The sequence below is a fragment of the Tamandua tetradactyla genome, chromosome X, assembly GCF_023851605.1.
Source record: "Tamandua tetradactyla isolate mTamTet1 chromosome X, mTamTet1.pri, whole genome shotgun sequence".
NCBI lineage: Eukaryota > Metazoa > Chordata > Mammalia > Pilosa > Myrmecophagidae > Tamandua > Tamandua tetradactyla.
Window position 1 is genome coordinate 1,741,285 of NC_135353.1, and position 27,677 is coordinate 1,768,961.

General features: G+C 38.8%; 1 protein-coding gene across 3 annotated transcripts in view; it reads left to right on the top strand.

Moving 5' to 3' along the window:
* GAB3 (GRB2 associated binding protein 3) overlaps positions 1 to 27,677 on the top strand; it is a 136,113-nt gene that overhangs the window by 63,805 nt on the left and 44,631 nt on the right. For 2 of the 3 annotated variants that reach the window (XM_077145571.1, XM_077145572.1), the window contains exons 2-4: positions 12,328 to 12,631; positions 15,248 to 15,461; positions 15,971 to 16,455. In XM_077145571.1, the coding sequence (XP_077001686.1) occupies positions 12,328 to 12,631; positions 15,248 to 15,461; positions 15,971 to 16,455 (1,003 nt within the window). The remainder of the gene's footprint in view (positions 1 to 12,327; positions 12,632 to 15,247; positions 15,462 to 15,970; positions 16,456 to 27,677) is intronic. The other variant, XM_077145573.1, reaches the window with a different exon arrangement.

Consider the following 27,677-nt stretch of genomic DNA (forward strand, 5'->3'; position numbering starts at 1 on the left):
TTGAAGCAGTTCACATAAGACCTTATTTGTATTTGTAGTGCTAATCGGTGAGTTATATGGCTATATGCAACCCCATTCAATCAGATTCACCTTCAGTATGGCACTAATACTTATAAACCTACTAAGGAACCTCCATCACCTCTATCCATTCCTGTACTTTTAAGTGCAACCTCATTTCCTAGTCTGTACATATTAGGAGACTGTTCCCCTTTCTCTAGCTCCTGTCTATCTCTAGGTCCCCTATATTCTACATTTTAAGACTCCAAGTTTACATTTTCCAGGGGGTTTATGTTAGTGAAATCATACAGAATTTATCCTTATGTGTCTGGCTGATTTTGCTCAGCATTATGTCCTCAGGGTTCATCCACATTGTCGTGTGCTTCAGGACCTCATTTCTTTTTATTGCTACATAATATCCCATCATATGTATATACACATTTGTTTATCCACTCATCTGTTGATGGACACTTGTATTGTTTCCATCTTTTGCCAATTATGAATAATTTCACATGAAAAGCAATGTGGGAATGTTTGTTTGTGACACCGCTTTCAGCTCTTCTGGGTATATGCTGATTATTTGGTATTGCCAGGTTGTAGGACAACTCAATATTTAGTTTTCTAAGGAACCACCAAGCTGTTTTCCACCAGCAGTGAATAAGTGTTCTAGTTTCTACACATCTTCTCCAACATTTGTAGTTTCCTGTTTAATGGCAACCCATTCTTGTAGGTGTGAGATGATATCTCATTGTGGTTTTGATTTACACTTCCCTTATAGATAATGATGAGCAAATCTTCATGCGCTTTTTAACCATTTCTGTTTCCTCTTCTGAAAAGATTCTGTTCCTATCTTTTGTCCATTTTATCATTGGATTGTTTGTTCTTTTGTTGTTGAGTTGTATGATTTCCTTTATCTATACTGGGTATCAAACCCTTATCAGATATATGGCTTCAAAATATCTTCTCTCATTGAGTTGGCTGCCTCTTCACCTTTTTGACAAAGTCTTTTAAGGCACAAAAGCATTTGATTTTGAGTTCCCATTTATTTATTTTTTATTTTGTTGCTTGTGCTTTTGGTATAGTTTATGAAGCTAGGTCTTGAAGATGTTTCCCTACATTTTCTTCCAGGAGCTTTATGGTACTGGTTCTTATATTTAGGTGTTTGATCCACTTTGAGTTCATTTTTATACAGAGTGAAGGGAGAAGTCCTCTTTCATTCTTGTGGCTACTGATATCTAGTTCTCCCATGCCCATTTATTGAAAAGACTAGTCTGTCCCAGTTCAGTGGATTTGGGTGCCTTGTTAAAGATCAGTTGACCATAGATCTGGGGGTCTATTTTCAAACTCTCAATTTGAGTCCTTTGTGTCTGTCTTTGTGCCAGTGCCATGCTGTTTTGACCACCATGGCTTTATGATAAACTTTAAAGCTTTAAAGTCAGGAAATGTAAGTCCTCCCACTTCATTTTTCTCTTTAAATATGTTCTTGGCTATTTTCCTTCCAAATAAATTTGATAACTCACTTTTCCAAGTCTTCAAATTAAGTTGTTGGATTTTTTATTGGTATCGCATTAAATGTATAGATCAATTTGGATGGAATTAAAATCTCAACGATATTTAGCTTTCCTATCCATGAACACGGAATGCCTTTCACCTAATGAATCTTCTTTGATTTCTTTTAGCAGTGTTTTATAGTTTTCTGTGTATGGATCCTTTATATCCCTGACTACATTTATGCTTAGATACTTGATTCTTTTAGTTGCTTTTATGAATGGAATTTTTTTCCTATTTGTCTCCTCAGTTAAGTCATTACTTGTGTATAAAAATATTACTGATTGATGATATTGTGAGTTATTGATTACATATCAAGAATGGAATGATCATATGGTAAGAATGTTTATGTTTGTCTATTGTTATGTTGAATAAAAAAATTACAGATTTTTGCACATCTATCTTTTATCCCACCGTACTGCTGAATTTGTTTATTAGCTCAAGTAGCTTTGTTGTATATTTTTCAGGATTTCCCAAGAGTAGAATCATGTCATATATGAAATAATGCAAATAGTGAAAGTTTTACTACTTCCTTTCTGATTTGGATGCCTTTTATTTTTTATTTCTTTTTCTTGCCTGACTGCTCTAGCTAGAACTTCTAGCACAATGTTGAATAACAGTGGTGACAGTGGGCATCCTTGTCTCATTCCTGATCTCAGGGGAATGCTTTCAATCTCTCACCATTAATTATGATGCAGGCTATGGGTTTTACATGTATGCCCTTTATGATATTGAGGAAGTTTCTTTCAGTTCCTATCTTTTGATGTGTGTTTTTTAGAAAAGGATGCTGAATTTCGTCGAATGCTTTTTCAGAGTTGATCAAGATAATTGTGTTTTTTCCCTTTCGACTTATTAATATGTTGTATTACATTGATTTTCTTGTGTTGAACCACCCTTGCATGCCTGGAATAAATACTGTTTGGTCATGGTGTATAATTCTTTTAATGTGCCGATGGATTCTATTTGCTAGTTTTTTTGTTTTTTGTTTTTTGTTTTTTTTTGGCATGGGCAGGCTCCAGAATCAAACCCGGGTCTCCAGCATGGCAGGCAAGAATTCTGCCGCTGAGCTACCATTGCACTGCCTTCTGTTTGCTGGTATTTTGTTGAAAATTTTTACATCTATATTCATTAGGGAGATCTGCCTGTAGTTTTCCTTTCTTGTAGTATCTGTATCTGGTTTTGGTGTTAGAAAGATGGCTTCATAAAACGAGTTAGGTAGTATTCTTTTTTCCTTGTTTTTTGGGAAAGAGTTTGAGCAGGAATGATGTCAGTCCTTTTTGGAATGTTTGGTAAAATTCCCCTCTGAAGCCATCTGTCCCTGGACTTTTCTTTATAGGAAGGTTTTTGATGACTGAATTTCTTTACTTGTAATTGGTTTTTTGAGGTCTTCTGTTTATTCTCAAGTCAGTGTAGATTTTCGTGTGTTTCTATGAATTTTTCCATTTCATCTAAGTTGTCTAGTTTGTTGGCATATAGTTGTTCATAGTATCCTCTTATGATTTCTTTTATTTTTTCAAAGTCCATGGTAATCACTTCCCCTTCTCATTTTTTATTTACTTGTATCTTCTTTTTTTCTTTGTCAGCCTAGCTGAAGGTCCATCAATTTTATTGATTTTCTCAGTGAACCAACTTTTGGTTTTATTGATTCTTTCTATCCTTTTACTTTTGTTCTCCATCTTATTTACTTCTCCTTTAATCTCGGTTATTTCTCCTCTTCTATTTCCTTTGGGGTTAGTTTGCTGTTCTTTCTCTAGTTCCCCAGATGAGCAGTTAAGTTATAAATATTTGCTCTTTCTTCTTTTTTAATATAGGCATTTAGAGCAACAAATTTCCCTCTCAGCACTGCCTTTGCTGCATGCCATAAGTTGTGATATGTTATATTCTCATTTTCATTTGTCTCCAGATATTTACCGATTTTTCTTGCAATTTCTCCTTTGACCCATTGATTGTTTAAGAGTGTGTTATTTAATCTCCATATATTTGTGAAAGTTCTGGTTCTTTTGTGGTTATTGATTTCTAACTTCATTCCATTATGGTCAGAGAAAGTGCTTTGAATAATTCCAGTATTTCAAAATTTATTAAGACCTGTTTTGTGCCCTAACATATGATCTATCCTGGAGAACATTCCATGAGCACTAGAGAAGAAAGTATATCCTGAAGTTTTGGGGTGTAATGATCTATATATGTCTGTTAGGTCTAATTCATTTAAACATTATTTAGGTTCTCTGTTTCCTTATTGATCCTCTGATTGTTTTATCTATAGAAAAGAGCAGTGTACTGACGTCTCCAGTTATTATTGTTGAATTATCTATTGCTCCCTTCAGTTTTGCCAGTGTTTGCCTCATATACTTTGGAGTTTCTTGTTTGGGTGCATAAACATTTATGATTATTATTTTTTCTTGGTGAATTATCCTCTTATTAATATGTAAGTCCTTCTTTGTCTCTTATGATATCTTTGCATTTAAAGTCGACTTTTATCTGATATTAGTATAGCTACTCTTGCTTTCTTTTGTTTACAGCTTATATGGAATATCGTTTTCTGTCTTTTCACTTTCAGTGTATTTGTATCCATGGGTCTAAGATGAGTTTCCTGTAAACAGCATATAGGTGGGTCATATTTTTTAATCTTTTGTGTCAATCTATATCTTTTAATTGGTGAGTGTAGTCTGTTAAAATTCAGAGTTATTAATGTACAGGCATTTCTTGAATCTACCATTTATTTTATCCTTTGGTTTTTATTTGTCAGATTTATATGTTCTTTTCCTTCTTTCTCTTTTTATCCTTTAAATTACCCTTACTGATACTCTTCAATTCTGTGCCCCCTCTAGACCTCTCTCTCCTGTTTTTTTTTTTTGTCATCTGACAGAACTCCCTTTAGTATTTCTTGGAGGGCCAGTTTCTTGTTAACACATTCTCTCAGCATTTGTTTGTCTGTGAAAATTTTAATCTCTCACTCACTTTTGAAGAACAACATTGCTGGATAAAGAATCTTGGCTGGAAATTTTTCTCTTTCAGAATCTTAAATATATCATACTACTGCCTTTGTGCCTGCATGGTACCTGTGGAATAGTCTGAATTCAGTCTTATGTGGTTTCCTTTGTATATGATGAATCATGTTTCTCTTGCTGCTCTTAGGGCTTTCTGCTTCTCTTTAGCATTTGGCAGTCTGATTAGTATGTGTCTTGGAGTGGGTCTATTTGGATTTATTTTAATTGGGTTCATTGGGCTTCTTTGATTTGCATATTTATGTCTTTTATAAGGGTTGGGAAATTTTCCCCAATTATCTCCTCAAATAACCTTCCTAGCCCTTCACTCTGCTCTTCTCCTTCTGGGACACCAATGATTCTTATATTTGCATGCTTTGTGTTGTCCATCATTTCCCTGAGATCCAATTCAAATTTTCCCATCTTTTTTTTTTGTCATTTCTTCTTTTGCACATTTGAACCCAGTTGTCCTGTCCTCTAGTTTGCTTATTCCTTCCTCTGCCTCTTCAAGGCTGCTGTTTTGTGTCTCTAGTATATTTTTAATTTGATTTATAGTATTTTTCCTTTCCATAAGATCTTCTGTTTTTAAATTTATTCTTTCAAATTCTTCTTTATGGTCTCCTGGTACCTGCTTGATATCCTTTATGTCATTAGCCAACCCATTGAACTTATTTAGGAGGTTTGTATGAACATCTTTGATTAGTTGTTCCAAATTCTGTGTCATCTCTAGTGTTTAATTTGGTCTTCTGGCTGAGCTATATTTTCTTGCACCTTCATGTGCTTTGTGCTTTTCTGCTGTCTTGAAGGCATTTGATTTATCTTTTTTTTACAACTTTAAAATCACATTTACATTTGACTTATCTTAATAAGGTTTTTTAAAACTTGATTTCCCTCACGTGTTTAAGATTTTGTAGTTGCTTGGGTTTGCACTGAAGGTCTCATTTTGCACTTGGTTTGTTAGTAATTACCTGCCCAACCAAGGCCAGGGCTTTATGTAGGAGCTGCAACTTTAATTGGAAATCTATTCAGAGCTGGGCAGATATGCAGTTTTCCAGGTTGTACTTTCCACGTCTTCCCAGCAGATGGCGTTCCTGAGCTACCTCTTCTTAGGCGTGCTTCTCCCCCAGTGTGGCAGCTGGCTGAGCAAAATGAATCCCAGTGCTATCTCAGGCAAGGTTGCTTGTCTCAGTGTGCACTATGAAAGCCACCAACCCTGGGCCTGGGGATAGGTAGTATACACTTCAGTGGAGAATCCGCTTGTGGGCATGATGGGTCTGGTGATTCCTATGCTCCGGGGTACAATGACTTTGGGCTGCAGGACTGAATATTTCAACTACCTCTGCCTAGAGACGGCTTGGGAGTGCCTGGCACCACTCACTCCCTGGTCCCACTTCTATGCTTGTGCATGCCATGAGTGCTCCAGGCCTCTGTGGCAAAAGAATAGCAATAAGGGTACCAGGGAGCCTCTCTCACAGGCTATTTGTCAGCTCAGCTCAGCTCTGTATCTCCCCTGTCCTCCTGAGGGGAGAGCTCCCCCAGACTCCACCAAAACCAGGAGCCCACAGTGGCCTGCCTCAGGGGTGGGGGGTAGGCACTGGGCCCTGGCAGCAAGGTCTCTGTGTGTGGGTAAACCATGTCTGCTGGCTTCCATGTTCCCCACAGGAGCTCCTGGCTGCAGAGCTGAGAGGAAAGATCTCTCAAGCTGATACGGAAGTGGGCAGGAGTGTAGGAACATGCTGTTCCTTCAGCACCTACTCCTTTCTGCACATCACATCCCACCCCAGGTGTGGTCATGACTGAGTAAACTCATCCTGTCCTCTCAACTGTAATTTCTCTGATTTTTCATCCAACTCCTCTCTATGTAATGTAGAAGTCCTTCTCTGGTTATCCATACCCTGGAATTGCTGTCCTGGTCATTCTTCTGTCACTTCTTGAGTTGTTCAGGGGTGAACTCAGCCCACTCTATTCTGCCATCTTCCCAGAAGTCCTCTGCTTACATTTAAAAAATTAAATGTAAAAATTTTAAAAATTCTCTTCTCCAGCTGCTTTTCCACCTGCATGATTTTGATTGTCCTGTCTTCTAGTTCTCTGATTCTTCTGCCCATTCATATCTGCTGTTGTATGCTTTTGCTGCATTTTAAATCTCCATTATTGTGTTTTTCATCTCCATAAATTCTGTTGTTTCCTTTTACAATTTCTAATTATTTTTGTTCACACATTGTCTTCTTAATATCATTAGCTGTATACCCATATTTAGTTTATTTCTATCCATATTTCCCCTTAACTCCTTGAATTGATTTAGGAGATTTGTTTCAAGATCTTGATTACTTGTTACAATGTCTGTGTTTCCTCTGGAGTTTTAATTTTTTCCCTTGGATGAAACCATATTCTTCCTGGTTTTGTTTTGTTTTGTTTTGTTTTGCTATTTGGTATGCCTTGTTATCTTTGGTTGATGTCTGGGCATTTAGTTATTTTTGATATGTTACTGTAGAGGTAGTTTCTCCCTCATGTCTAAGGTTTTATTGTAGATTGGCTGTGTGTTAAGGCTCTTCTTTGGTGCTTGGTTCAGCTTATATTGAATCTTTAGAGCAGCCAGTGTCTAATGGTTCAGATTTTCTGAGGTGATTCTGCACCTGTCTCTTACCATGGACATTTTCAACAACTTTTAAGATTGCCCTATTTTGTGCAACTGTTTACCCTCCAGGAGAGGATTTCCTTTCCTCTGTTTCTTTTCCAGGAGTCCTAGGCTTCTCTCTTTGTTTTTATGCAAATTTCCTCCCAATGCCTAAGATTTACTCAGTTGCTGTGCCTGATCCAGGGCCACATTTTTACTGCAGCATCTAGTCCTGGGTCTGCCTTACCATACAGTGGTTCTGTTTTCCGCTTTCTCTGTGCAGCTTTTCTGCCTCCAGTAACTTCCATGACTAAGTCTCACCTTGCATCTCTGTGGTGTTGGGTCCTGTGCCTGAATGTGGCTCTGTGGTTAGTGACCACAACAGGATGAGCCCAGGCTGGAATGCTGCTACTGTGTGACTCTTAAGCTGTGCAAGGACAAGTATGGGGAGGGGTCCAGACTGGCATGCTTAAGTCACAGATCTCCTATCGTTTTATTTTGGTGGGATTTTTTTCTTTGATTCAGTGTTTTTGGAGTCTTTCTCCTGTCTCTTATTCTCCTCCAGAGTTCCAAGGCAGTGCAATCTGTCTTAAAAAAAAAAGAATTTACAGGTGACTAATTTATTGTTAAAATATAAAAATAATTTAAAATGTTTAGTTCCACCACACACTACTGTTTACCATTAAATAATTCAATGCATACTACTCTTCTAAGCTTTTCTACACATATATGTAAATATGTATTTCTTTTTAAAAGACAGGATTATACAATTTTATAATCTACTATTTTCATTTAACAGTATGTTATTCTTTAATGACAATAAATATACTTCTGTATCACCATTCTTAATGACTATATGGTATTCTTATATGGCTATACTACATTGTATACTAACAGTCTCCTAGTGTGCATTTTTTGCTAGTATAAACTATACTAAAAATTTGTCTTGTTTTTTTTTTTTTTTTTTTTTTTTTTTAAGGAAAGACAGAGAGAAGGAAGGAAGGATAGAAGGAAGGAAGGAAGGAAGAAAGGGAAACATCTTTAAACATTTTCTTGTTTTATTGTATTTTGTTTCTTTGTTTTTGTTACATGGGCTGGGGCCGGGAATCGAACCGAGGTCCTCCGGCATAGCAGGCAAGCACTTTGCCCGCTGAGCCACCGCGGCCCGCCCCTTTGTCTTGTTTTTTGTTTTTGTTTTTGATGACAAAGTTTACTTACCATAGACTGTTCACAGTTGAAAACTTTGGTTATAGTGAGGGGGATAGGTGAGACATTTCAGCTCTAAACAGGAAATAGTTGGCCCATTTTCAGGGCTCTTTTATACAAGTCCAGAAATGTAAATTAGATCTCTCTGCTTTCGCAAATCTTATTTTATTTTTAAATGGAATCTGCTCTTTTATTTAGAGAAACTTTCCTAGGAATGTCTTACACTGCCATCTTGATGACCAGTTCCTTCATTCTTCATTGTTCTTCTTTTTCTGTTTCCTTTTCTTTTGTAATATCAACATGAACTAATGGCTTTAAACATATTTGATGGATTTCAATTCACTTTGAATTTTATATTTATTAAAACTAAAATTGTTCCACGTTTGGCTAGTGAGAGTCTCTTCAGGTTGGTTCGTGAGTCCTTTTGACATGACCTTAGTTTTATATGTGTGTGTGTATATATATATATTTGACCCTAGTTATATTTGATGGCTTTCTTGCAAAACTTTTCATTTTAAAGAGCTTCAGTTTGGTGATGAATATCTTTTATTTCTGAGGGCTTTGCCATATGTCTCCCACTTCACAGCAGCCTATAAGCCTGTTGGGACAGAATCATACATGGTCTTTGGTTTTACCTACTTAGCAAAGGGCTCAGAGAACATGCTATTTCTGCTCTTGCATAGTCGCAACTCTTAGATTTTAAAACTTGAAGTAGGGAATGCTGGTGATTTTCCATGATTTAGCATCAGGACTATGCTATATTCTTTTCATGTTATGGTATGATTATTATTCTTCCTTTCTGCTCTCCTGCCTGCCTTCCAGCCCTGCTGAACTACCTTCACTTAAACGAAGTTTTATACACTTTCTGTCTTGATGCCTTTGCATATGCTGCTTCCTGTGGCCTTCTGCAGTCTTAGCTTAGCCATCGCTTCCTCCTGGAAGCCTCCTCAGGCCCACTGATCTGATAGAGTTGTCTCTTTTTTTGTGTTCTCATAGCTCTTGGTTTTCCTTTATCAAAATGCTTACCACACTGACTGCAAGTGTCTATCTGTCTGCCTGTTTCCCCCCAACTAGCTACACTGTGAGCATCAGGGCCTGTGGCTCGCTCACTTCAGCTTCTCCATTATCTGCATAGTGTTCTGCATATTAGTAGGCTGTCAACGGGTATCTGTCAAATGAATGAATGAATAAATGAAACCCAAACTTGTCTGTGTCTTTCTCCCCCTTGCACCTGCACCACTCCTGGTTGACTCTTGTACTGGAGCACTTATCAACCTGGGTTGAAATCTACCCATTTTCGTGTATCTTCCTCATTTTACCCATCTAGGCAGTGGGCTCTTTTAGGGGCCAATTCTAATCCCCTCTCTATGTCCATCCTCTAGCAGGATGCATGGTACTGTATTAACTCTCAGTGTTACTTTTCTCCCCAACATTGTAATTAAATGTTAAGAAATGTACTGTTCCCATAAAACTAAGATCGGTTAGTGTGACGCTTGTTTCTGTGCTTAATTTCACTTCCTTTTTTTGAATCATTTTTGGAAAGTGCAACAATGTTCCTCTTCATATTTCTCCACCAAAGTAGCCTTTGGAAAGTTTGAGGTACCCTATGCTCCCCAAGAAAGTTTTCCTTAGCAAGTACACATTTGCTTGCTGGGGTCTCCTCCCCTACTCCTTCCCTCATTCTTAGTGAATTCACTGTGTCCAATACTGTTTTTGCAACAGGAATTTATTGAATTATTTGTTTTTCTCTTTCTTGAATCACTCACATGAACATATGACCAGACTGTTATATCTCTGTGTTAAAACATTGACTTAATCACACTGTCTTGTTCCTCTTGTGAGTGGGCAAACCCCTTCTCAGAGTTGTATACTGTCTGTAAGGGCAGAACCAATCAGATCGCACCTGCCAAGCACCATTTGTCCCTCCCTGTCCCAGCCCGACATGGAATGACTGCTGACCTTCTGCTGATGACACTTTACCACAGCCTAGAAGGAGTTATTTATTGTGAATGTGTAATTGCTGGTCATTTGTGACGATTGGCCTTCCACTCTTTAATGCTTCCTCAGATTATTGACAGCCTCACGGCCGTCATGGACAGGGAGCTGATAACACTCCAAATGGTTGTTTTTCCTCTTTTCCCAGCTTCTTGGTCAAAGCTGGTGGGCTTACAAAAGTGTTAGGCATAAATAACACTCTAGGCATAGCTAGAGATACAAAAGACTTCCTGTCCCAGTGGTCACCATGCCTACTGCCAGAACCCAGTACTTCCTGCTGTCACACATACCACTGCACAGGAGACAAAACCACAGGAGTTATAAATCCCTCCACTTGCAGTTGCCAACTACAGCACCCTGTGTTTCTGATGGATGAAAGCCCTAAGGTCAGCCTGCCACATCTCTCTGTGCTTGATTTCCATTTGAGGTTAGTGCTACAGTTCTGCACATCACAAAGTAAGGATATGCTATCAACTCAGGATAGCCAAATAGCATGCAATGAGCAAAGGGTGCCTAAATGTAAGTATATAGGGAGCATGAAAAGGATCCCCACTTCCTTCTCCCTGGCTCTAGGAGTGGGACGGGATGGTTTACAGATACAGAGGGCTTGTTAGAATGGCTGGGCTATGATCAGTTGCAAACAAAAAAAGTATTTGCACACCACACCTCATACCCCAGGAGGTAATGCAACCATTTATCTGTTGGTAGCTGCACCCCATCTTTGTACTAAGGTAAATGGTACTGTTTGCAGGAAAATGTTCTAGGTCAAAGGGTGAGTGGTGAGTGGAGGGGCTGTAGTTCTTACCCATGAGTTCTTAGTGGACACACAAAGAAGCCTGCCATATCTAGGGGAACCTCAGTCTGTTTTCTAAGCTAAGCTTATTCCACTAAGCTTTTTCTGGACATCTTACTCAAGGCTTGGTTCTTTCCAGTATTCTTATTGCATGAAGTATTTCTCAACACGGGCATTGATAGCTTTAGGCCAGACAATTCCTGCTTTCTCCTCTTCCCCCAAACCTTTATGACAACCAAATCACACTACTTACCTCTAGGGGAATAACACCATCACCAGTTGAGAAGCACTGTGACAGAAGAGTGTGCGTGCACAGGTATCTCCCACCTTTAAAAATATTGTGTGAGAAAAACTTGTGTGTGCATGTGTGTGTTTGGGAACTGGTATATGGGGCCTTTGTACTTTCCACATGATTGTTCTGTAAACCTACAACTGTTCTAATAAAGCAAAGTCCTAAACAACAGCAAAAAACCCCTTAGCCCAGAGCTCTCCTCCCCCTTTACCCAGACGTCACTGCAGAGTTGATTGTACTTACCCTCTCTACATTTTTACTTCATGTTCATTACTGATCTTTCTACTCCCACCTGGATTTTAATCCATTCCCACAGTTGCTTAGCTGGGTGACCTTGGGCACACTGCTTAACCACTCTGAACCTCCATTTTATCATATGAAAAATGGAGAGAATGAATTACCTATCCCATAGGATAGTTTTAGAGATTAAATGGGTTATAGTAAAGTACCTAGAAAATGGTCTCTCCTTTAGAAAGTGTAACCAGCCACTCTACTTAATTCTCTCAGATGATCCTGGCAATGGTGGGCATTTGTAATTTACATCTGATTTTAATGTAAAGTAGTGGCTCTTGGATTTGGATGTTGGTAAGAAAGTTTCCTTCTCATTTGTCATTACTCAGGTTTGCTTTTTCATAAATATACATTAAATTTTTTTCCCTTGCCTTTTCTGTATGTTGGAATGATTATATAATTTTAGTCCTTTGACCTGGAGGAGTGAATCACATTACTCGAGTCCCCCATACTGACCCAGCCTTAAGGTCACTGGGTAAATGCAAAGCTGGGCGGGCTTTGCATTTCACTGTGAGAATGGCCGATTTGCTTCTTTTCTGCTGTCCTTGTTCTGAAAGAGGTTCTTGCAGTTGGTTCAGTAATGCCTTGTTAATTAACCTCTTTGCAGGCGTGGCGCAGGCGCTGGTTTGTCCTTCGGCGGGGCCGCATGAGTGGCAACCCTGATGTGTTGGAGTACTACAGGACCAAGCACTCCAGCAAGCCCATTCGCGTGATAGACCTCAGTGAGTGTGCAGTGTGGAAGCACGCGGGTCCAGGCTTCATTCGGAAGGAATTTCAGAATAATTTTGTGTTCATTGTCAAGACCACTTCCCGCACATTCTATCTGGTGGCCAAGACTGAGGAAGAAATGCAGGCCTGGGTGCACAGCATCAGTCAGGTCTGCAACCTTGGGCATTCGGAGGACAGCGCAGGTGAGGGTGGGCCGGGGCTTGTGTGCTAAAAGGTAGCCTGGAGTGCTGCACTCACACTGAGGAGCTGTTGCAGGAACACTGCCTCCTTAAGAGTTTTCTGGCAGGTTAATTTACATCAGAACCATCCCCCCGTTTTCCACCAAGTGGAGGACTTTATAATTCTGGTTGTAAGATTCCAGGCCAAATGTAGGAAGGCAGGTTCTTTCCACAGACCGAGCATTGCAGGCGACCCCTCTGTGATTTTGTTGTCATTCAGCCACAGGGTAAGATGCGCAGTGGAAATAAAACATGGATAGGGATGTCCAACAGGGCCCTCATCATGCCCCATGACGACAGCTCCAATATGCTTCTTAAGAAATGTCAAATATCAAAATCTTTCAAAACGTTGTGGAGTTCCAGCTTCTCTGGTGCCTACTGGGTTATTCAGCACTAGGTAGTAGAAGGACATAGACTAGAAAGAATTCCTCTTATCTCATATTTTCTCAGGGTGTTTGCAAGAGAAATTAGCCGTAATTTTCTCTGGGCCAATTTTGGGTAGTGGGACAGCTGACCCATGAGGGCAGAGGTTTATATAAGATGCTTTAAGAGTGCTGTTCAAATGGGGAGTATGAGATTGCTTGGCTGGGAAACAACAGGCAAAAAGATTATTCAGATGGTGGCTCATGAGTTCTAATGCTTGCTCAAATTCAGAGTATATATATGCAGCTGTGTGAATGTCTACTCTCACACACGCATGTGCGCACACACATGCCTTCCTATGTTATGTAAGGGTTACCATTCAGTTCCCTTTGTAGATTTTGTTATTGAGCCCCTACATCAGTGTACCATGCCCTGATCCTCAAACTATGGGATTTGAATCTGGTTTCTTTTAGCTTCTTAGTCGAATAGACAAAACCTTCTTATAAATCTCAGGCTCTACAGTAGCATCCACATCTCAATGTGAACATATCCTTTATCTGCCATTGCAGTGTCTGCATGACAACACTAGATGGCAATGGAGAGCTAAAGGTGCATCTCCCAGAGCGGGCTTCCTGTGGACAGTCCTTTTGCTCTCATGAACCAGGGAAGTTTATTAAGTGAGGCTATTCTGTACCATTACTGATCTTTGAGAACACTCAAATTAAAGGAGATGAAGCAATGGCAAGTTCTTTATTCTTGGTACAGCAGATGAAGCTTGCTCACAAAGTTGCAGTAAGTCCATCCTGGAAAGAGTCTGACATTATGCAGCTAAAGCAGGGACTCCTTGCCACCCTATTCCCTACCTCATGTCACAAAATATATATTTTTATATCCACTGTTTATTTCCTTATTCATGAGTTAACCCAACATATATATGCATGATATATTTCTCAACAACCTAAGGAAAAGAAATGAACAAGCAGAAAACGCATGCCTAAACACATGTGAAGTTGGAGGGAGCCAGAAGACCTCTCTCTGACCCCCTTCATTCCCTGTAGCCCCGCTTAGTTTTTAGGAGGATATGAGAGCAGAGTCCTCTTCATCTGAGAACCAACCCCAACGGGCTTTCTGTGGCTTTTCACACACTGTTTTGTTCTGTCTCTAGCAACCTGAAAGTATTTAGCACACTGTGCCAAGAGGCCTGTTAAATGCACTACCTTTACGTATTAGTGTAACATAATACATTAACCTAGTTTAATGCATTTAACATTGTTCAATGCTGAATGCATCATACATATTAACTCATCTTCTCCCCATACCGAGTCTATGAGATATATACTATTATCATCTCCACTTTATAAAGAAGAAAACTGGGAGATTGGTAACCTGCCCAAGGTACAAAGGTTTGGGAGTACAGACTGGACTTGAACTGGGCAGCATTAGGCCACACTGACTCAGGAATCCTCAACTCCTGCCATCTCAGTTCAAGGGGGAAATAAAAGTGGGCTTTTCATTGGGAATTTCTGATCTGGAATTTTCACTGGTTCCTGATTCAGATTCATCTTGAGGACCATTTTCTGAGGTGATGGGGGAGAATATTAGGCTCCTTGAGAAATACTTGGTTCTTTCCTTCATTTTACATATAACAATCAGTAACAGTATTATTTATTTCTGTTTCTTGTCTCTCTCCTCTGTGAGCCTGTAAACACCAGCTGAGACAAGGACAGCATTAGAACAGTTCCAGGCATAGTAAATGCCACAGAAGGGATTCTATGTAGACATATATGGCCATGTTTATCTATATCTACATACATACATATATGCATATAAACATGTTTGTCATATATATATGTACGCATGTGTATCCTCACATAGCTACGGTACATATATACCTATGTATTTTTCGAATGAATAGACAATGAGGCAGAGCTGCTGCTGAGGCCATAAAGGAGCTGTATGCAGATTATCTAACTGCAGATTTTTAGGCCAAGAAGGCTTGTTTTTTTTTTTATTTTAATTGATTCAACACTTCCCTCTTGAAACATTGGCCGTCTTTCCCAGACATTGTTTATAGATTTGGGAAATAGTCTCCATCAGTACAAACACCAGCTGTGATTTGCATCTTCTGTTTGGCTTCTTAGATGCTGTTTGTGAACTTGTGAGTGAGTGCTATAGTCATTCTTAACATGTGACCCTGGGGCCTTCTTATCCCCGCAGACTGTGAGAGCCTCTCTCGCACGCCGTCTTCCCTGCAGCCCGCCCCTGCCAGCTCCCTTCCCACAGCCCAAGCTGCTGGGTCCTCCTTGCCCAGAGATGACCCAAGTGCTAATACCTTAGCCACAGAGGAAACCAGAAGTGAGTCAGAGCTTCTCTTCCTTCCTGATTATCTGGTTTTGTCCAACTGTGAGACTGGAAGACTGCATCATGCCAGGTATGCTTATGTCCAGGATTCTCTCTGAGCCTCACAGAATGCCCTCCTTTCTCCCCAGAACCCACACTGCCTCTTCTTTGGCAGTCTGCTGCTGCGATGTGCTCGGTGTGCCCAAATCAGTCTGCTTAGCTGTCACATCTTCTAGTGGGTGGGTCTGCTCTCACCTCTCTTCCTGCCGCAGAGAACCAGATTACTATCAGTAGCTGTGAACAATGAAGTATGCATTATACTAAACAAAATGAGTCATGCATTGTAGCATTGTGGCTTTCATTTCTAACCCTGCATTTTCATATATATCTGATATGCTTAGAGGATGACAAGAATTCAACAAATGATTTTTTTCTGCACCAGAGGGGTTGGCATAATAGGGTTGTAGATGTACAAGTAGAACAAAAGGTGGCATTGGAGGAATAAGGCTGGTCCATGTCAGTAGCGTCACGGGAATACCAACTGCAGCTGCAAGGGATTTGCTAAATTTCTGTATGACATACATGCTTTTCTTCTCTCAGTCTCCCCACCAGATGTGATAGCTGGTCAAACTCAGACCGCTCATTGGAACAGACTTCATTTGATGACGTTTTTGTGGACTGCCTGCCCTCGCTACCCTCCAGTAACTTGTCTTACCCCTTACACCATGGGGATGGACCTCAGGAGGCACCTTCCACAAGGCCTCAGGCTGCCCTGATTAAGAGTGGGGAAACCAATGGGCCATCCAGGGACCATTTGTCATCTTCATCATTGTTGGAAACGTACTTCAATTCCACCATTCAGGTAGATAAAAACCACGGTTCCTTGTCCTGTGTGGTAAAAGAACTAGACGTTACATCCAACACTCCACCGCCCCGTCCCCCTAAGCCAAGCCATCTCTCTGAACGGCGCCAAGAGCAGCAGCAGCTCCTGTGGAGCGGGCACAGCAGCACCAAGAACCCAGAATGCACTATGGTTCCAAGAAGAATCTCTCTCTCTGGTTTAGATAACATGAGAACTTGGAAAGGTAAGTGTTGGATACTAAGATTCAGGTAAAGAGAGAGGCCTGTGTAAGGACTGCCTGGCCTGGCTTCTCTTTGCTCCCTGTTTTACATAAGGACTTTATCCGGTGTCCCTTGTTCAAGCCAGCCTAATCTAATGGGGCCAAGCCCTTGGTGGAAGCACATAACCTGAATGTTAATAGCTCTCTTGCTCTTGGGATCTGTCCCTCCTTGAGTCTGGCACCAGAAGAGATACTTGGTTCCCTGTGATGCTGAAAGAAGTCGGATCCCTGATTCCTTAGCCTTACCCCTGCCCATGGGACGGGCTTCTGCTCCTCCGAGACTCCTGTTGTTTGTTTGGAGTTACTCTAAGACCCCCTGAGTCCAAAAGGTGTCTGTGGCCTCAGCTTGGCCCCATTGCATTCTTTCCCTTTACATGCATGGTCATCCCTGGGACTGACTAACTATGCCTCCATTTTTCGACACTCCCATAAGCCTCATTTGTCATCCAGCCTGGCATGTTCTTTCTAAATTCTAACTAGCTGAACACTAGTGATGGGGCTTTATCTAGCTGCTCCCATCAGGGTAATGTTAACCTAGCCCCATCAACTCAGTCCATTGGCCTGTCCTTCTAGAAAACCTCTATGTCCTTTTTTGGGAAGCCCTTTATCCTTATGGATTGCCTTCCAATTTTGCTTACAGCCTGTCTGTCACCTCTTTCCTCCCACCTGGGTCTCTCTGGCCTTCAGAGCTGATTGGTGCAGGTTGACCTGAACCCCCTCATTCTGGCTTTTTGATACCCTCTTTTTTATTGCTTACCTGGGCCTCCACAGCTTTCTGCCAGGAGCTAGCCAACCTGAGCAGTTTACTTTTCTCCCTTATGTCATTTTCTCTCTCCCCCCTTCTTTCACACTCTGTTACCTACCAGGCCATGTTTTAAAGGAATTATGGAAGTTTAAGGAATACAAACCCATTGTCAAATTGCATAAATACCTCATTCTGACTAAGGAACTAAGTCACTGACAGAGTCCTCTCCCAATGTCCCTAATGATGTGACCATTATATATGTTGCTTCCTTCTGAAAAATCCAAGGAAACTGGTATGTGCTATTGCACAAAGGGCCCTAATGTGCTAACATGTCTAGACAGTGAACAACAAAGGGAAAACTGAGAGAGTGAATAAGCAGATATTAGAGAGCAAAATGAGTAAAACTAGTATGATAATAGAAAATAAATTTGAGAAATCATAAAGAACAAAGAAATGAAATAACATAAAATGTTAACACAAACATAAAACCTTTAGGTTGTGTACCTTTAAATAAAGTCAAACAAAGGCTAAAATTAATACAAATAAAGGTGTTAACCATGAAACAAAGACAAAAACAACAGTGAGTGGAAGCAAAATGGGCATGAAAAAAAGCAGAGGGAACAAAACGTATTTTCTGCCTTTCCCATTCAGATCCACCCAGAATAGACGTGTGTGCGCGCGTTTGGTGGTGTGGGGAGTGGGGGTGGGGTTAAGGTTCATATCTGCCCATGTGGCTATCTGATGACCTGGCACCCTTTATGGAAAAGTCATCAAGACCTTCCCCGTGGCTTTCCAGTGCCACCTGTGTCAAAAATTAAGTGCCCGTGTATGGGCGGATCTGTGTCTGGACTCTGCTTGCTGTTCCATTGGGTCCACTAGTCCAGCTTGCATCAATATAGCCAGCTCTCTTTTTCTTTGTTTGCACACCATACAATCCATCCTAAGTGTACAATCAGTGGCTACTGGTATAACCATGTACCTATGCATTACTCCCACAGTCCATATGAGAATATTCTTATTTCTTCCAAAAAAATCCCCTACCCCTCATACCCACCCCCTCATTATAGACACTTAGCTTTGTTATATTGCCTTTGTTACATTAATGAACAAATATTACAATGTTACTGTTAACTACAGACCTTAGTCTGCATTAATTGTATTTTTTCCATATATCACCCCATTATTAACACCTTGTAATAGTAGCATACATTTGTTCTAGCTCATGTAAAAACTTTCTTATATTTGTACAATTAACCACCATCATCATCTACTCTAGGCATCACTAGGTTATACCGTCCCCAGCCTTTATCCTCTAGCTTTCCTTCTGGTGACATACTTGATCCTAGTCTACCTCTTTCAATTATACTCACACTCAGCTTTGTTACTTGCACTTACAGTATTGTGCTACCATCCCACAGTACTGCACTATTCATTTTCATACATTTATGATCAATTTTATTAAATACTCGTTCAGCATCAAATTCCCAATCTCTACCCTCTTTCTATCTCCTGATAACCTGTTTTCCCAACTTTAACTTTCAAAGTTTGCTCATTAATATTATTTCATATTAGTGAGACCATACTGTATTTGTCTTTTTCTTTCTGGCTCATGTCACTCAACATAATGTCCTTAAGGTTCATCCACATTGTTGCATGCATTATGACTTTATTCTGCACCTTTACTGAGTCTTCCTTTCTACACTCTTCTCCAGACCTCTCTCTCCTGTCTTTTCCTATCTGCCTTTAGTGTTCCCTTCAGTATTTCTTGTAGAGCAGAGCTCTTGTTCACAAACTCTCTCAGTGTCTGTTTGAAAATATTTTAAACTCTCCCTCATTATTGAAGGACAGTTTTGCTGGATATGGAATTCTTGGTTGGTAGTTTTTATCCTTTAGTATCTTAAATATATTATACCACTGCCTTCTCATCTCCAAAGTTTCTGCTGAGAGTGCAGCACATAGCCTTGTCAAGATTTCCTTGTATGTGATAGATTGCTTTTCTCTTTCTGCTTTCAGAATTCTCTCTTTGTCTTTGACATTTGACAATCTGATTAGTAAGTGTCTTGGAGTAGATTGATGCAGATCTATTCTGTTTGGGGTATACTGCACTTCTTGGATATGTAATTTTATGTCTTTCATAAGAGATTGAAAATTTTCAAAGATTATTTCCTCCATTATTCTTTCTGCCCCCTTTCCCTTTTCTTCTTCTGGGACACCAAAAGCACATGTATGTTCGTGTGCTTCATTTTGTCGTTCAGTTCACTGAGACCCTACTCATATTTTTCCATTCTTTTCCCTTTTTGTTCTTTTGTGTGAAGGATTTCAGATGTCTTGTCCTCTAGTCACTAATCCTCTTCTGCCTCATCAAATCTGCTGTTATAAGTCTCCATTTTTTTCATCTCTTCTATTGTGCTTTTCATTCCCACAAGTTCTGCCATTTGTTTTTTCAAGCTTTTGAGTTCTTCTTTATGGTCACTCAGTGTCTTCTTTATCTCCTTTTATCTCTTTTGCCATATCTTCCATCAACTCATTGATTTAATTTTTGATATGATAGAGAATGTTTGTTTCACCATCTTTAATTAATTGTTTTAATTCCTGTATCTCATTTGAAGTGTTCATTTATTCCTTTGACTGGACCATATCTTTGTTTTTCCTAATATGACTTGTAATTTTTTACTGGTTTCTAGCATCTGATTTCCTTGATTAGTTTATTCCAGATGTCATTTTCACTCTTTTAACTAGAGTTTTCTTGTAGGTTAGCCTTGTTCTCTATCTGTTTTTTTTTTTTTGGGCACTCAGTTCAAAGTATTCTAGACCGCTAGCATAGCTTCTTTTTAATTGATCAGAATTTTTCACCTCTTGTTTTTTTGTTTCTTGCTCTGCCTATATGGAACCTGTTGTTTTTAAAGAGGGTCTCCCAGATATGATCAACCCTACAGCTTTTCCCAGACATGACATGCCCAGGTCTCAGGAGAGAGAGAAAGGGGGGCTGGGAAGGAGGGAGGGAGGGAGAGAGAAACAGAAAGATTGACTCCTGGCTGGCTTACCAAAATATGTTGGTGGATTTCAGCTTCCAGGTGCTTGGCCATGCTGTGAGAAAGAATTCAAGAACATACTGCAAAGAGTAAGGAGATAAAAAAGTTATTGAGAACACATGTAAGAGGACATGTGGGCACACTCTCAAGAAAAGGAAGAGGGAGGGCGAGAGGCCGGTATTTTAATTTAATAACTTTCTTTTGATGGTATATAAATAAAACTTAAATTGAGTTTTTTATTTTGTGTTTAGCTTTTCTAAACCATATGTTATTCTGAATTTCGTTTGTTTACAATCATATCACATGCAAATAACAATAGCTTTAATTCTCCTTTTCTAACCTTTAAATCGTCCATTTACTTTTTCTTATGTCACTGAATAAGTTAGGACGTCCAGGACATCATTGGACAGTAGTGGCGATAACAGTGATCCTTGTCTCATTCCTGATCTCAGGTAGAAAGCTTCCAGTGTTTCACCATTACGTGTGGTTTGCTATAGATTTCTGTAGATAGCCTTCATTGCATTAAGGATATTAACATTCATTTCATTAAGTGTGTCCTCTCATATGCCTTCTTTGGTAAGTGTTATTTTTTTTTAAATCATGAATGTATGTTGAATTTATTGAAACATTTTATGTTCATATAATTTTTCTCCTTTATCCGGTTAATATGAGGTCCATTGGGTGATTTTCAGATGCCAAATGAACCTTGCATTCCTGGAATAAATCAAACTTCATCATGAAGGGTATCCTTTTTATAACTTTCTAAATGATTTTGCTCATATTTTGTTTAGAAGTTTTTAAAATCTATGTTCATGAGGGAGATTGCTCTATAATTTTCTTTTCTGATGATGTCTTTGTCAGATTTTCATATCAAGATGATGCTGATCTCACACATACCAAACAAACTTGGGATTTTTTCCTCTCTCTTTGTTCTCTGGAAGATTTTGTATATGATTGATATTATTTGTACTTTAATTGATTGATAGAATTTACCTGAAAACCCTTCTGGCTTTGGAATTGCCTTGTGGGGAGATTTTTAGATCAAATAACCAAATATAATAACCAAACGTATAAAATTTCCTAGAAGAAAACACAGGGAAACATCTTTAGGACCATACATTATGCAATGGTTTCTTAGACCTTAAACCAAAAGCACAAGTAACCACAAAAAAAGATAAATGAGACCACAACAAAATTGAAAACTTTTATATGTCAAAGGACTTCATCATGAAAGTAAAAAGACAACCTTCAAAATTGGAGAAAATATTTGGAACAACGCATCTGATAAGGGTTTAATATCTAAAAAATAAAAAGAAATCCTACAACTCAATAAGAAAATGACAGTTCAATTTGAAAATGGGCAAAAGGGGGTGCAAGGTTTGTTCAGTGGTAGAATTTTCACCTACCATGTGGGAGACCCGGGTTTGATTCCTGGCCCATGCACTTCCCCCCACCCCCCAAAAAACAAACAAACGAACAAACAAATTCAACAAATGGTGCTGCAATAATGGGATACTCACATGGAAAAAGAATAAAATGTGACCCCACCATACAGCATACAAAATAAAAGGGCAAAAGACTTGAATAGACCTTTCTGCAAAATATGAAACTGGCCAAAAGGTACATGAAAAGATTCTCAGCATCATTAGTCATTAAGGAAATGCAAATCAAACCACAATAAGATACCATTGCACCCCCCAAAAGTATGGCTACTTTTTCAAACATATTTTTATTGCGAAATCTTCACACCTATACAGTCCATCCATAGTATACAATCAATGGCTTACAATATTATCACACAGTTGTGTATTCATTACCATGATCATTTTTAGAACATTTGCATTACTCCAGAAAAAGAAATAAAAAGAAAAATCTCACTGACCACGCCAAAAATAAAAAAATGAAAAATCTCTTACATCCCATACCCCTTGCCCCTCCCTCTCATTGGCCATTAATATTTCAAACTACTAGTATGGCTACTTTTTTAAAAAATGGGAAATAACAATCACTAGGGAGGATGTGAAGTAATAGGAGCACACATTCATCATTGGTGGGTATGTACAATATTATAGCCATTGTGGAAGAATTATGTCACCCAGTAAAACCACTTCTAGATATATACTCAGAAGAATTGAAAGCAGGGACTCAAAAGGGTCTAGGTATTTATAGGCTTGTGTTTATCTTACTAGGAGTTTGCTGAGATTCTTGGAAGGGTAAATAAGTATTATTTCACCAAATTTGGGAAGACTTTAGCCATTATTTCTTCAAGTATTTTATTCTGCCCCTTTCTCTCTCCCTCTTCTTCTTGTGGAACTCATTGCACACACCTTGGTACAATTGATGGTGACAGATCTTTTTAAAAAAAAACAGGCAAGGATGGCTTTATTCAGGGTCATTGTACTAGGAGAACTAAATTTGAACTCAATTATGATGAAACAAATAGTAACAGGTCTTTTAAGGACTGGAAGATGCTAAAGGAAGGTCAGGCAGTGGGGTATGTTGGTCAAATTACAGTATCTACTGAATTGACTGTTAAGGCCAAGTGGAACAGAATCTGGATTCTATAAGGATAAGGTGGGACAATTCAGAGCCTGGAGTCAAACTGGAGCCTGTCTATAGTCAAGCTAATGGTAGATTAAGGCTATTTTGATCAAGCACATGATAGTCTATGAGTCTGAATATTTCGTATGGCAAAAATTATGTTGAGCTGCTCCATATTTAAGAGTTGCTCACTTAATAATTCTTCATCTTCCTGTAGTCTAAGTTAAAGGTCTGCCTCCATAGTTTTTTGGATTCAAGTCCTTTCTGGCAGGGTCATGCTTACTTTGAGTTCTTGCCTCCTTTCTTCTTTTAGATCTACTTGGGCCCTAATCACCCATTCTTATCTAATAAACTATGGTGACAGATGTTTGAGGCTCTCTTTAATTTTCCCTTTTTTCTTCTGTTTTTTAGATTGGATATTTTTTATTGATCTACCTTGGAGTCCACTGATTCTTTCTTTTGCCAACCCTGTTGATACCCAATAGTGAATTTTAAATTTCATTTTGGTACTTTTCAAGTCCAAAATTTCCATTTGCTGTTGCTTCTTCTTTTTTTCAGTGTTACAATTTCTATCTCTTTATTGATGAATCATTGTTATCAGACTTGCTTGTAAATCTTTAAACATTGTTCTCCCTCATTCTTTGAACATATTTACGATAGCAGTTTTGAAGTCTTTGTTTGCTAATTACAATATCTAGATCATTTTTAGAGGCAGTCTTTATTGCCTGTATTTTTTTTCTAGATCATACTTTTCTGTTTCTCTGTATGTGTCATAAGTTTCTTTTGTGAAAACTGGTCCTTTTAGATAATGTATTGCAGCAACTCTTAGTTTTTGATCCTCCTTGAGGATTGTTATTCTGCTGTTTGTTTAGAGACGTGCCTGAAGTAATTCTGGAGAATCTTATCTCCACTGCAGTGTGCAGCTATTGAAGTCTCTGCTTAGGTTATTTTTTTTCTGCTCAGTTTTTTTTATTTCATAATCCTCATTTTTATTTTTATGCCTTACTTCTTAGGGGTCATCTGGGTCAGCATACCTTAGCCGTCAGCCGGTGGTTGGCCAGAGTTTTTGCTTAAACCATTGATCCATGAAGGCTTCCTCCCTTTACTAGTGTATTTGTGTGTGGAACAGGAAATGCGTTCAAAATTCAGGCTATTTACAAGTCTTTCTCAGCTCTTATTTTTCGATGCACATACAGTTTCATGTTCTACCAGGCACAATTAGATAGCCGGGGTCCTCTTTGACCTCTTCCAAGGGAGTGTGCCTTCTACATGCACACAGTCTTCCAGAACCCCAGGGATGTGTCAGAGTTTGTCAAGGCACACTTTGGCTGTCTCATTTCTGGATTTTCCCGGTTAAATTTCTAGCTGATCTACAAGTCTTCTACTTGCCATAACCAGTATGAAAATCTCAGGCAAGGTATGATGTTGGTATTCCTAGATTGTTTCCCCATTGAGTGGACTTGTTTGTTTGTTTGTTTTAAATTTTTTTTTTAATTACATGGGCAGGCACCGGGAATTGAACCCAGGTCCTCTGGCATGGCAGGCAAGCATTCTTGCCTGCTGAACCACCATGGCCCGCCCTAAATTCCCCTTTTAAAAGCCATTCTGTTTCTGGTATATTGTGTGAGTCCTCCAACTTCATTCTTCTTTTTCAAGTTGGTTTTGGCTACTAGGTGCCCCTTATGCTTCCATATAAATTTGATGATTGCTTTTTCCATTTCTACAAAGAAAGCTGTTGGAATTTTGATTGGGATCGTCTTGAATTTGTAAATTGTTTTGGGTAAAATTGATATCCTAACAATATGTAATTTTCAAATCCATGAAAAGGAAATGACTTTCAATTTATTTAGGTGTTCTTTGATTTCTCTTAGCAATGTTTTGTAGTTTTTCCGGGTATTCTAGTTTGCTAGTTTGCTAGCTGCTGGAATGCAATATACCAGAAACAGAATGTCTTTTAAAATGGGAATTTAGGGCGGGCCATGGTGGCTCAGCAGGCAAGAATGCTTGCCTGTCATGCCAGAGGACCTGGATTCAGTTCCCGTTGCCTGCCCATGTAATAAAAAAAAAAAAAATTAAAAAAAAACAAGTCTATAGAAATGTCCGATCAAAGGCATCCAGGGAAAGATATGTTGATTCAAGATGGCCGATGAAATTCAGGGTCTCTCTCTCAAGTGAAAAGTCACATGGCAAACACAGTCACAGTTTCTCTCTCGGTTGGAAGGGCACATGGCGAGCAAGGCATCATTTGCTAGCTTTCTCTCCTGGCTTCCTGTTTCATGAAGCTCCCCAGGAGGCATTTTCCTTCTTCATCTCCAAAGGTCGCTGGCTCATGGACTCTCTGCTTCTTGTGGCTATGTTGTTCTGCTCTCTCAGTATCTCTCATTCTCCAAAATATTTCCTCTTTCACAGGACTTCAGAAACTAATTAAGACCCACCCAAATGGGTGGAGACATGTCATCACCTAATCCAGCTTAACAACCACTCTTGATTAAATCACATCTCCAGGGAGATGATCTGATTACGGTTTGATTATTCTGCCATTATGAAATGGGATTTTGATTAAAACATGGCTTTTCTAGGGCCCATACATCCTTTCAAACCAGCACACCGGGTAAAAGTCTTTTTCAACCTTGGTTTTATTTATTCCTAGATAATTTATTATTTTCTTTGCCAATTGTAAATGGATTTTCTCCCTTGATTTCCTCCTTAACTTGTTCATTGCTAATGTATAGAAGCTCTACTCATTTATGTATGTTGATCCTGTACCCTGCCACTTTGCAGAGTTTGTTTATTTACTCTAATAGGTTTATTGTAGATTTCTCTAGATTTTCTATGTATAGGATCATGTCGTCTCCAAATAAGGAAAACTTTACTTCTTCCTTTCCAATTTGGGTGATTTTTATTTCTTTTTCTTGCTTTATAGCTCTGACTCAAACTTCTGATACAATGTTGAATAACAGTAGTGAGTGTGAGCATTCTTGTCTTGCTCCTGGTAAAGCTTCACCATTGATAATGTTAGCTGTCATATTTTCTTATATGTCATTTATCATGTTGAGTCAGTTTCCTTCTATTACTATTTTTCTAAGTATTATTATCAGGAAGGAGTGCTGGACTTTATCAGATGCCTTTTCTGTATCAATTAGATGATCATGCCATTTTTCCCTTCCTTCTGTTAACGTAGTGTATTTTATTACTTGAGTTTTTTATGTTGAACCACCTTTGCATACCAGTGATAAATCCCACTGGATCATGTAGCATGATTCTTTTAATGTGCCTTTGGATTTGGTTTGCTAGTGAAACAATCATGAGGTGTTTTGTACCCATATTCATAAGGAATAGTGATCTATGATTTTTTTTTATTATGGCATCTTTATTTGACTTTGGTATTAAGGTGATTTGGGCCTCATAGAATGAGTCACACCCACAATTGCACATGTCACATCTCTGTGGAGAAATTCTAATCAAAAGTTTCCAACATACATCATTGAATCAGCATGAAAAGAAACAGCTGCCTCCACAAAATTTGATCAGGATTAAAACATGGCTTTTCTGGGGTATATAATACTTTCAAACCAGTTACAAAGTACATGTTTATGATTTTTGTCTTCATGTTGAATTGTCCCCTTTACCAGCATATAGTGTCCTTTGTCCTTCTTATATGTGTTTGACTTAAAGTCTATTTTATCTGATATTAGTATGCCCACTTCTGTCTTTTGGTTACTATTTGTATGGGATATCTTTTTCTGTCCTTCCATTTTCAACCTTCTTGGTCTTTGAATCTTTGAATCAGACCAGTCTTTGAATCTTGGTCTTTGCTTATAAACAGCAAATAATTGAGTCATGCTTTTTCATTTGATTCTGTCTGTCTCTGCCTTTTGACTGGGGAGTTTATTCCATTTACATTTAAAGTTGCTACTCATAGTGTATTACTTTCTTCTGCCATTTTACTATGTGTCTTTGTATGCCATTTGCCTCTCGTGTTCCTTAATTCTTCCATTTGTGTTTATTTTCATATCTATTTGACTTTTTTGTAGTATATCATTCTAGGTTGCTTTCATTTTCTTTTGTGTATATTTTTCAAGTATGTTTTGTGGTTACCATGGGCCTTAAATTTAACATCCTAACTCTATAACAATCATGTCTGATTTGATACCAACCTAATTTCAATAGCATACACAAACACTGTTCCTTTTGCCCTCTCTCCCGTCATCTTTTTGTTGTACTTGTTACAAATTATACTTTACACATTGTATGTCCAAAACAGTAGATATTGTTTTCACTTTTTATTCATTTTCATTTTAGAACCTGTAGGAAATAAAAAGTAGAGTTACACACAAAAAATACAATACAATTATACTGGTGTTTGTTATTACCTGTATAGTTACCTTTCCCAGAAATCTTTATTTCTTCTTGTTACTTTGAACCACTGCCTGGTGTCCCTTCCTATTAGTCTGAAAAACACCCTTTACTATTGCTTGAATAACAGGTCTAGTGGTGACACGCTCCCTCCATTTGTTTAACTGGGAATGTCTTAGTTTCCTCCTCATTTTTGTAAAGTATTGTCACCAGATATGAAATGCATGGTTGACATTTGTTTTCTTTCAACACTTGAAATATTTCATCCCACCACCTCCTTGCCTCCATGGTTTCTGATGAGAAATCAGCATTTAATCTTACTAGGGTTCCCTTGTATATAACAACTAGCATTTCTCTTGCAGCTTTCAGAACTGTCTCCTTGTCCTTTACATTTGGCAGCTTAACTACAATGTGTTTGGCATAGTTCTTTTTGAGTTTATTCAGTCTGGTGCTTATTGGACTTTTTGAATTGTATATTGATGCCTTTTGTTAAATTTTGGATGTTTTCTTCC